Below are 12,373 nucleotides of genomic sequence, written 5' to 3'. Positions count from 1 at the left end.
AACATTTGTGCAAAAATTGAAGAAATTCCTTCAAGGTGTTAGAGAGATATCACATTCACAAATACGAGATGGAATGCCAGGTCATGATGACCTTGACCTCTGACCTCAAATCTAATCCATTTTTCTTTGAGTCCATGTGGATGTTTGTGCCAAATTTGAAGAAATTCCCTTTAAGTGTTCTTGAGATACTGTGTTCACGAGAATAATAGAAATGGCTGCAAGTGACCTAAGTGTGCAGATGTTGGTTTAATCCATATTCTTAAAACATGTGACAGAAAACATACTAATAACCCTCGTAAAGAACTTGAAAGTGCCATAATATAGTGAGTAAGTTATTATATCTTTTTTCTGTAGCACAGTCATCACCTCAAAACAGTAAAATCTTTTCCTAAACTGGAATAGAGTTTCATTGCTGAAAATAAAATAAAAAAAACACTGAGATCTGATCATGACCTTTTGTGTGAATAGTGTGGTAAATATCAAGTAGCTCTATTTCCAAAACCCCAAAGGCTGTCAGAATGTAAATATTTCTAGATGGAGTAATGTATTCACACCTTTACATGCACGAGTAGATTCACTGTGTGTGTTGTGGGTGTAAATAAAATATACAGTGTATCATACTGTTTGTGCCGTGGAAGTGAATTTTAAATGTCACCAAGCGCCCCAGGAAAATGTAGTCTCTTCTGGTAGATGAAGTTCATGTGGAGTTCAGTCTAGTTCAGTTGGGGATCTACACAAAAGTGTTTGCTTAAAGCATAATCACTCCTGAGTACCAGTCACTTCTTTTCTCAAGCTCTTGTTCTGCGGCAGCTCTCCTTCACTACATATGAAGAATTTTCAATCTTGCTGTTTGAGTACCTGAAACGCCTTCTCATTTAGATCAGGGGCAATTTTGATTGGATTTTTAAGAGCACTCCATCTCCTGGCGTTGAATCAAAACCTGGTGTTCACTGCTATTGGATGCTACTGCAGAAAAACAACCAGAGCTCAAGAGTAAAATCGAACTTCAGTGAGTGCAGAGAAAGCTTATCATTTGTCTGACCCTTTGCCTCTCTAGTATCCTTTATTATAGAGCATCATTGACTTGTGCAATTCAGTGGCAACAGGTTACATGACTGTTATAAGCATCCAGCACTGCTTTCTTAGGTGACCATGAACTAAAACACCTATTCTCAACTTCAAACTCTCCGTACAGCTTTCATGGTGACAGGATTTCCAAGATCTCCAAATTGTAATTTTCCAGCGAGTACCCCTTATCTCCCCTGGACTCAGCTGGAAATTAAAAATGGACTCCTCTGGCTACAGTACTTCCAATTACTGAACTTTCTGTCATACTCTATTAATAAAACAGCTAACTTTGAGCTGTTTGAGGAAAGTTTTTAAGCGATACATCACCACAGGTTTTAGAGAAATGATGATTTTTACCCTAGTGCCATCCCCAGGTCAAATTCTGCTTATGTGGTAGAAACTGAAGCTGTCTGCACTGAGGCCTTGGCCGAGGTCTGCCCTCTGTGCTGCCTTGTTAATTAAACATTTTGATCACATCACCTTGAACCTTCCTCCTCTTATTTAATGGCAAAGAAAAATTCAGCTCTAGAGAGTGAAGTCTGAAGGTTGTTTCAGAGCCACTACTCAAACCTCAGAAGTCTCAAACTTCAACCCTTACATACTATTCATATTTTATACCTTCACAGTATGATCCAAGTCAGTTTTGACTCGGCCCAAGAATCCCCTCTGTCATGATCCTGGTATCTTTTGGACTTCGCTTTGGAGTTTTCTGTTTGTGCTCTTCCTTGTTTTTTGTTATTCATTTATGTTTAATCTGTTACCTGTTTTATTTAGATTCTCTCCTCCTGTGTCATGTCTGGTTTTACTTCCTCTCTTTGTTTGTTTTCCCGCCTGTTTTTTGTCACACCTGTCTTCCACCTGTCTCGTTAGTCCCTCCCTGTTCTCTGAGTCTTCCCCTCACACCTGTTCTGTATTAGTCATGTTTGCTTCACCCTAGTGTTCCCCACCACTCCCTTGTTGTTAGCCAATGTCCTCCCACTCCAGCTGTGTCTCGTTCTTGTGATTAGTTTTCTGTGTATATATACCTGTGTTTGTCAGCTCATCTGCATCCCTGTGTTGTTGGTGTAGTTCCCTGCTCTGTTATCTGCCTAGTGGCTTGTGTTCTGTTTGGATTTTTTCCCCTGTGTTCATCATGTTATCCCGGATGGTTTTCAGTTTAATTTTGGCTCGACTTTCTTTTGGACTTTGAGTTACCTAATTGTTTTGAATGTTTATCAGCTCTATCAAAGCTTGCTTATTGTTTAAATCTTCAACCTACCCCCTGCTCTGCATTTCAGTCCTTCCTAAACTGATATATAAGAAGTGTCTATACCCAAGGTTAGAATGAATGAAATAACTGCTAATTGCAAAGTAATCTTTGTATTCAAAGCAGTGTCTGTTGTTTAGATCAGAATTGATGGGTTTTAATTTGCTTATCTTGCCGGTAACATTGTTGGTGCTTGTGCTAGCAGGTGCAGATCTCGCAACAGTGTCAAGGCACCCAATCAGGCCAGCCGTTAGGAAATATGGGCAGGGGGACAACACTTCCCAAAGTGGGCCCCTCATCCACACCCATCCAATTAATCATATTTGACATGTATTTTATTTTTTTGTTTTTTGGCCTAAAAATGTCCTCCAATGAATGATTGGAAAACAGGTCAAACACAGAAGAAATTACTGTAAGGTGTTAAATCATGAGACCAAATCATGACTGAAAAAATACTACTTTAAACATATTTTGGTCAAATTGTGTGCAGAACTGAATAAAGCGTAAGGAGTATAAGACTGTCGACTCTGTTTTCCAGTCAAACCCAATCCATGTAATTGCAAGACTGGTTAGGGACCCATGTGCAGAATTGATAACACTGAAAAAAGGCAACGTTCCTTCTTCCCCCGCCAGCGTTATTTGACCCCCTTTTCGACAAGAGAGCATAACATGGTTGGTACCAATGGATGCCTTAGGTCCTCTATCTTCACTATGGCTTTAAAACAAAGCCCTCTGAGTCAGACATTTGGCCACTGTCTCTCTTCTGCTTTCACTTCCTTGCTTTGTCTGTACCCTGGCTTTTCTTTGAGGAGTCCCTGATTTTTGTCGAGGCACTGACTATGCTAATCAGGCTGCAGTCTGCCTCACATGTTTACATTAGCAGCATTTATAAGTTCTGCACGTTGCGCATCTGACCCCCATTGTCAGATGGACCACACCATTTCACAGTGCCTGCAGGTGGTGGGAGTATCAGATGGCACACTGAAATGTGTTTTAATGATTAAAAATACATTTATTTATCATGTAAATACATGGAAATTGTATTAACTGTGATTTAAGTGACTTTAGAGGTCAACCATAGACCTTTTCATGGGCCCTCTCTTGGCTTTGTTACAGGGTCATCTGTACCCTTTGAGCCCCCCTGATGGCAGGCCTGCACCCTATGACCTCACTTCCTTATGTGCACCATATATGATCATGCTTATGTTTTTTTACTCTTTACCTCTTACGAGATTCCCCCATGACACTTCAAGGACCAACAGGTACCTGTCTCGGTGGAAACCTGGACAAATGTTGTGGGAACGCAGGCAGTTTATGTGACAGTGTCAAGGTTCCCCTTGAACTCTGTTATTACTGTCCCAAAAAAATTACAATGAGACATGGCACATATAGTTTCAAGATTTCTTAAAACGACATTTTTTCTTGATTTGAGTCAAGACCTAGAGGTTTTTTTGAAAATATTTTGTGTTTGACTCTCGGAAAAGTCATAAAATCTCAGGTAAAAAGACAGGCACTTCATTTCTAAAATTCTCATTAAAATATCTATGAGGATTCAAGGTCAAGGCAATTTGTTTGGCCCCAAATTTTGTTGTCACTCACTCAGTTTTATTGTGCAAGAAGCTTTCCTCATAGAAGTCATCAATGTTTAATTCCCAGGAGGAACAAAGCAACAATACACACAACACAAAGACTCTGCCACCGACAGGAAAATCACGAGCGTTGTGTTTGATGCTGTTTGTTGCTCCAGTGACAGCCTGCTGAGTCCACCTTTCCTTTTAAAGTTTAACTCGTCTGTGTTATCTTTAGTGTGGAGCCAAAGCAGGAAAAACAGCATTTCAGCACAAGAGAAACACTGAGCAGTAGAGGAGACACTTCTCACATGATGTCTCTGTTTTTGCTGATATAGCCACAAAGATCTCTTTGTTAAATGCATACTGTGAGGAAGAAATTTAAACACAAGCTGATATGAACTGCAGCAGGTTAACCAGTCAGCTTCCAACCACTCAGCAGGAGGAGAGGAGGAGAGAAATCTGAGGTCATGTCAGTAACTGAGCTCTTCAGAGTGAAGTAGGCCCGCACAAGCTTTTAGTGTGTGTAGGTACGTGTGTGAGTGTGTGACCTTACATTTATAGTGAGACATTATCTGCAAGACACCATCTACAACTCACACCAAACACAAAGAGCTCCATGCTGTCAGGTGTAAATATCCGATTTAGGTATATTCCTTTGGGCCTATCTTTTTTCACCTCTCTCTGCTTTGAATGCTAATTCTGTCTTCTTTTAAACTAGCTTGTGTTGTTGTTTTCTTTATTCAGCATTTTACATTCCCCATGTTAATTCTTGTTTGTTTTCTACTGTTCAGTATTTTGCTCCATATAACTTATGAGTATTTATGGATTCTGGGCAGACGATGAGTGGAAGCAAATGGGATCTTTATAAACCATAAACATTAATCAATAATTAAGTTATATAAAAGGCCATTAGCTGTCCAGATGGTGCATGTTACTGTACAGCAGATGGAGTACAAGGAGTCTGTTTACAGTGATGGGTTCCTGTCTCAGTCTTGATAGCTGGACTGTTTGTTTTCTTGCTTTTCTTTGACGTGTGTTATGCTCTGCGAACTGTGGCAGAAACTGTGAAGCAAGTGGCCCCGCATGATGGAATGGCTAAATATTGTGCGCTTTGTGTCATCAAGTGACAGGACTATACATTTAGAATTTTTACAGCCTCTCATCTTCACTCACCTTCCTCTGTATTATTAATATACTTTATCTTTCACCTTAGAATCAGAGTAAACTGATATCCTTGGGCACCAATTTGTTTGAGACATCAGGGGCTGTAACTCATGCAATATCTATTTATGTATAACCCTATAAACCAGGTCCATGTAAAGTATGTTTTTCCATTCCTTTGGAGAGACCATGGAAACAAAGCATCAACAGTGAATCACAGTGGTCTGCTCATTAACATTAATTAAGACTCATTAATCATCCTGGTTGCTTGACGGTTGAATGAGTGATGTCAATCCAGGCGGTCATGCTGCAAGATTAATGAGCATTTTTCAAATCATGTGCTCCTTTTACCACCCCTCTGACAAAAAGGGGTAAAACAGAAATACATGTAGTTCTCAAACATCCACCAACATGACAAAAGATTTGACCTCTTACCGTATCTTAACTGTGCTGCAGTGGGTGGTGCAACTTCCAGCTGCCCTGAGAGAGAAGAGAAGAAGAAGAAATGTATTATAAAACATCTGCATCGCCTATGGCCTGTTTTTCTATGGAGGGGAAAAGTCAGGATAAATGTCAGACCATTCTGAAATGGCAAAGCCTATCAGTCAGGACCTTTTGAACACAGAGAGAAAAAGTAGGGAAAGGACGGTTAGAGCAGTGAGGGAGAACATTTAGAAATGTGTCAGAGGAGATGAAAGGGAGCGAGGAAGAGGAGCAAAGAGCACCTCCCTCGTTTCCACCTCCCCTGAGCGAGACACGGAGGACAAAAGTGACGTCAGGAAATTATAATTCTGCTGCCAATCAGGCCTCAGAGGAGGCCTGCCGGCTCACTGATTATAATTGGAGTGTGTGTGTGTGTGTGTGTGTGTGTGTCTGTGTGTTTGGTGACAAACAGACAAAGAGAGAGGAAGGAAGAGACTGAAGGTGCCTGCCTCGATATCAACATATTTAAAACTGGGGTAGACAGTATTATTTTGGTGTCATCGGGCAAAAATCCCATCATAAACTTTGAGCATACTGTAAGTCAAGTGGTCTGAGACAAAACTAGACTTTTGCACCTCCTCTTGGCTCTGTTTTCATGATTTACAAAATCGAGGTCATTTCAGGTCATCTCTGAGAGAGGGCGTTCCTATTGGCTGTTCTACAAATGCACATGTGCGTCCCTTCAGATGGTGAAAGCCCAATACAATGGCAGAGATCATGCAGTGAAAGTTTCTATTCCAGCAATGGCAACAACTCCCTGCACTGCAAAGCAACTCAAAAAAAGGAAAAAGCACTTATCAAAAAGAGAGCCTGACAATACACAAAATAACACACCTGTCAATATCAACAAAGCCTGCCAGAGATAGAGAGAAAATGTTGCTCATAATCTAGCCTTTTGCTAATCTTGAAGTTCACATTTATGTGAAGGTACTCAAATCACAGTATGTCCTCCGCCTCACTCCCCACTGCTACAGACCACTTCCCCGGGAGGAGAGTGGGCAGCAGCTCTGGAGACTGACCCCCAGTCAGCGGTTGCATCAACCTGCAGACGAAGTTCCCCGGGACAAAGTAACATTCTACATCGCCAGAAAAATGCTGGGATAATTGCTTTCTGAGAAAATTATATCTGATGTACGGTGAAAAATGTGATTCGCTTGTTGTGCATTTAGAGCACCGAGTGCCGGCCCCTACAGGTCTTGAAGTAATTATGAGTTAATAGTCATTTTAATCATCAGAAATGAATTTGTCATACATAGCCAGTGGCTTGCTACTTAATTCTAGCAAAATTATAACGACCATGGCTGGTAGCAAAACACAGAAAGCACCCTTTCGGCCATGCAGCAACTATCCTCAATTTAATTAATATAATAATAATGTTATTCTATAACCAGCAACCTTACTATGCCCCTAGTAAAAAAGTTAAGCTGTCTGACATTTGTTAACTTTAATTTGAATCATACAAATTATCTAAAGCACACATTGGCTTGTATTTGCATGCAGGGTACTCTGTGCAGAAGGCTTATGGCTGTACTCACATGACCAGTGGAGGTTGCAGTTATCAGTCACTACTGGAGCCTCATTCTGCCAATAACGTTAGTTTACATAAAGTCCTATTGACGTCGATTAATAGGCCAAACCGATTAATCAGTTGACTTCTAGACCAAACAGCTTTAACACCTGCAAGATGAGCAAACTTTCTGTTGCTGTCGTTACACAGGTTAGACTCTGTGCTGCTGCTGGCTACCTGTTTGGGGGTTTGCACTGGCCAAATTCGAGCTGCTACAGCCAACTGAAGGTCTGGAGCTGCTGCCCGCTCTCCTCCCAGCAAAGCAGCCCAAAGTGATGGGGCGCAAGGCCGATGAACCTAATTGGCTTGTCAGCTAATTCTTGTCTCATCTGTGTTTTACAGATTTCTGCCTATCCCAGCTTTAAATGATGACTACTGAGATCTGATCCCAGTTTCACAACATTGACACTTAACTTAAAGAAAAAATGTAAAGATAAAGAGCTGTAACATCCACCTGTGAGGAGAGGTCGTATAATAAAATAAGATTCAGACTGGATGTGCCACATTAATACAACAGTCACTGAGCTGTGATGTAACACAGAGACCTGCTGTAAAACAAAAGATAATTACTTTTTAAAGGTGAAGACAGGAATGATCATTTTCTCTGCAGATTTTGTGAAATTGAATTTGTCTCACTGAGGTCAGTGGAAACGCTAGTCTCCATGAAGAAGTATGTTCCATCTCTTACAGGTGTTATTGCACCACTGCAGGGCAAAACCAGAGCAGATTTTGCCAAACAAAATTTGTCTCCACTGCTGCAGCCAGACACACAAACATGCATTCATACACAGACACGCTTGCAATCCCAAATTAAATACTCCCACTGAGTTTGCTACAAGTGCAAATGCCACGTTTGTTTTCTATCTCTGCCAAGTACAGACTCTGGGAAATGAACGGCTTTTTAAAATGATGTTTTTTTCACATCTTGAATAAATTACTGACATTGCTATCGCATTATATATACATTTATGTGGAAGCTGGAAAAATTATTCCCCTTATAATATTAAAATTCAGGCTGTAATATCACAAAATGCAAAGAAAAAAACCCAGAACAAAACCATCTGTCTCCATCCTGTCTGCTGTCCCCACCCATTTCCATCTCCTTCTCACTTCCTCCTTCCCTTTCAGGACTCAGTGTCACATTACAAGCTTTATATTACAGTTCTCAGTTCAACCCTCATCTCATGTTGCTGTCTCAACAACGGACAACTGTTCACGTCACAACCGTCCTTTCATCAGCAGGGGAGTTAAAATACTGCCAACACATCCACACAGATGCACACAAACAAACATGATTATGTGTTCATCATCAGCGCTCGTACTTACACACACAGATCTGTCACTGCCTCCAGCCTGTGCAGCACCTTGTGCATAATGAACCACTGTCTGTTTTCAAACCCCTCTTGAGAATTCTTAAAGGTTTTATCTCATTTCACAGGTTTTGGAACATCCTCTTAGCTACAAAAGCATAAAATATAAAAATACAAGACATGAACAAACTGGCAGAGATGAAGATCCTACTCACGGGAGATGGATGGCTTTGACAATTAAGTACCTGACCACATTTCTCTCCATTTATTACTCATTCAGGGGTTGTTCTAGGATTTAATTAAGAGTTCTAATCAACTTGGCACTTTAATTGGATAGCATTTAACTTCCAGGCAGACAAGAGGAATTAATGATAGGAATCACCTGCTGTAGTTTTTGATGGATATGAACACCCAAATACACTAAGCCCTCTCTGGCACAAGGTTTGGCAAACTGATATAAGTTTGTCTAAATCTAATCGACCCCATACTCTACCCTGTAGCCTGACAAACAACTCCCCGGAATGTTACTACACGTCCCAGCCACGCAGACCTCTTGTCTATTTTTTTAAGCTGAAACCATTTCCCTCAGTGGAAACAAAGCTTTTGTTTACTTTTATTTTACAGATCAGAAACAAATTGTGAAGACAATAAAGCCTCCACAAAATTGCATTATAAGTCTTGTGTGTGATTTATCCTGGCTTCATATGAGTAGAGGAAAGTCCGCTAGCTGCTAAGCTAATTTATACAATGCAAATAGCCATAGGCTTGTGTTAATAACTTTAGCATGTTATATTGGTTTGGAAAACGTGTTTAGTATAATTCAGTTGTTTTGTCTGTGAACCTTGTGAGTTGAAATGGAACCAAATTTTGTAATGTTATCCTCCTTATGTTGCTGTTGTCGCTGGCTTCATATGAGTAGAGGAAAAGTCCGCCAGCTGGTAGGCTAATTTATACAATGTAAAATGCCGTAGGCTTGTGCTAAAAATTGTATTTGTGGAGAAAAGTGTCCAGCAAAAGACAAGTGCTTTGTCTATGAATGCTGCAAGCTCTACAGAAGCCGATTTGTGTACTTGTGTTTAGGGCTGTCAGAACGAACTTCGCTATTCGAAAACAATTCAAATTATTATAAAAATAAGCATATTCGAAGTTGGAAGCCCAGTTTACAAACAGACCTACAATCCATCTCCTCTCCTCTAATCCCCTCTCCTCTCCTCACAGTGACAGGGCGCATCTTTTTGATCCGCAGTGACACAGCCCATTTGCTCATGCTTTGGGGTCGTTCAATAGAGTAATTGCAAATAAATATTGCTTTAATGTGTAACTATTGAAATGTTCACAAGGGCTTTCATAAAGTCCTACAATGTTACGGCACTGCTGCCTTTGCAGGTTAAAAGTTAATGACAGCAACTTGAAGTGAGGAGGAGCAACACTTCTTGAGCTGCGCAGCTGTGTTGTAACCGACACCGCTGCGGTGACAAGCCGGAGACGCTCACTTTTGCATGTGATGCAAAATATTAAAATAATGTCATTATAACACAAAAAAAAAATATAAAAATGCGGTTGTAGGCCTAGGCTATAGCCTATACCAAGGGAAAAATTCGAATATTATTCGAATTTTTAACATAAAAAACATTAAAAATTCAAATCTGATTTTGGGGGAAGATTGACAGCCTTACTTGTGTTTGGAATTGTCGCTATTAAGCCATGTTTAATGTGTGTTTTGAATCAACTAAACCTTACAGCGCTTCACAGAAAACCCACCCCCAGCTAGTGGTTTGGAGGTGTAACTTCAGAGAGACACCGACACACCACCGCCCAAGTATAAATGCTCACACTGGCGTAAGCCATGTGCATAGGCTACGGTGCAGCTCTGCATAGAGCTGATGCACAAACCTCTGCCTTAAGCCAGTGGTTCTAAACCTTTTTCGTGTCCCCTAAATTGATACACATAAGATCACGGACCCTCACTTTAGGGACCTCCATTAGAAAAGATTTACATTGTTAGATATGACCAGAATTCTGTAGTAGTCAACTACAGTTGAGGAAGTGAAACCCATGATCAATAGTCACTCTTAAAACTCTCATGACTCACACTGGGTGCAGGTCTGTAGTGACTTACAAAGTGAAACTAAACAATTCCCCATCTTTCTGAGGACCAAGTGGAACTCCCTCAAGCACTCCTGGGGGTCCCCATACCCCTGGTTGAGAACGACTAATCTAGGCCACCATACATATGGACTGGAAAGTTAAATGTTATTATAGCAACTGGTCATCCATTAGAAATGTCTTACCTTCAGGGTTGTATTTTAACATTGGTCCTAACTAAGGTTAACTTGTAACACTAGAGCAGATCATTCCTCTCAGGGTGCATGTTCTATAATATAATGCTGTTCTAAAATGTTATACATTATTCTCATCTGTAGTTGTTAAACTTGTGACTTTTTTTACAAGACTAAAAAACAAAACTAGTGAAACTACTCTTCTTTTTTCTGTTTTCCCTCACGTATTTCCCAGACAGCAGATAGCTGTACACTGTTGAACAACATGAAAGTACAGGCATGTGATCAGTTGATAAATTGTTCACATTTGTCCTATTTTTATATGACAGAAGAAATGCATTACATCATTGTGGCTCAAATCAGAACTCTGTTCCCGCTATATTTTTCCATCACTTAAAAAGTATTGGGCCAAATGAAAACGCAGCTGAGTCACCGTCTCATCACTAGTCACATGAAAAATCCCATTAACGAAAAACAGACTCCTTTGAAGACTTTTCTCTCCCGATACTCTGGGCTTCATCCAGCTATTTATTAGAGCTGTGATAGCTGACATGGCTGTCTATTGCCCCCAGAACTCCTCTGGTATAAAGTATTGATTGCATGGTATCTTAAATCCCCCAGAGCTGCCGTCTCAAAAGAATTCAATTCCAACAGACAGGAGTGGTGAAAACATTTAATGGGCTGTGATAAGTAGCTAACCATGAGCATGATTAAATACCAAGGCAGCCATGTTTCATTCTTCTCAAACCTTCTCTTATCTTGTATCTTCCTACTGCAGGATCACCCGTACAGCACACATCTGATACAGACTGTGTTTACAGATAAACAGAATATTTGGGCACTGTTCGTTGCCAAGTCGGACACAGCAATTCTCTGAAGCATTTACTACACACAGCCAAAATGATCAAAACCTACAACAGGGCTGTTAACCATACTCAAATGTCTTTTAACAAGCCAATGATTTTAACAAGCAAACAAGGCTGTGTTTAGGCAGCATTTTGACACAAGCAAACACAAATTGACGAGGCTCATGCTGCGTTCTGAATTGCTATTTTTACTACTTTCAGTATGTACTGCAGCTTCCCTTACGAAGTACACTCTGGTTCATGGAGAACACATACTACAATTGGACTACTTTGTTATAACATTGTGTCCTGAAATTTGACCCTCTTGCTCATACTGTTTATCCATCGCAATCCGTGGTGTGAACTTGGAGATGCAACAAAACACCATTCACCAAGGCGGAGGTCAATCTGAAAAGCTCCTTTGTTGTTACTTTGCGATGTATGTACTGGAAATCCAGTCCCTTTTATCAGCCCAGTGTGGTAACACATTTCAACAGATAAAGGCCTGTCTCAAATTAACGACTGGTCTGGTTGCCAAGCAGTTCATTTTTATACAAGTTCTTGGCTGTATCTTGGGTGCTAGCTACCTGATTCGATCATGCATTCAAATATAACCATAAGCACCAAAGAAGACAGTAATTCATCCAGATCTATTGGCAAGGAAGACAAAAAAGTGGTCATAAAATCAGATTAAGTGTCTGTTCCTCAATTACCCTTTAGTTATTCATATTCCTTCAGTTCGTATGGTTTCACTTATCAAAAGAATCAAGTGTTTTTCAGAAAAATGAATCCAGGTGAATATTGTTTTAAGCAGGATAAAGTGCTGTTATGTTGATATGCCAG

The 12,373-nt window shown here is 40.3% G+C and overlaps 1 protein-coding gene across 1 annotated transcript in view; it reads right to left on the bottom strand.

Moving 5' to 3' along the window:
- The window catches only part of LOC125893549 (transmembrane protein 65-like), a 64,514-nt gene that overhangs the window by 30,653 nt on the left and 21,488 nt on the right, over nt 1-12,373 (bottom strand). Inside the window, exon 3 of the mRNA XM_049584281.1 lies at nt 5,482-5,526. Within this exon, the coding sequence (XP_049440238.1) occupies nt 5,482-5,526 (45 nt within the window). The remainder of the gene's footprint in view (nt 1-5,481; nt 5,527-12,373) is intronic.

This window comes from Epinephelus fuscoguttatus, linkage group LG8 (genome assembly GCF_011397635.1).
Source record: "Epinephelus fuscoguttatus linkage group LG8, E.fuscoguttatus.final_Chr_v1".
Taxonomy (NCBI): domain Eukaryota; kingdom Metazoa; phylum Chordata; class Actinopteri; order Perciformes; family Serranidae; genus Epinephelus; species Epinephelus fuscoguttatus.
This window is presented reverse-complemented; position numbering and strand designations above follow the sequence as displayed.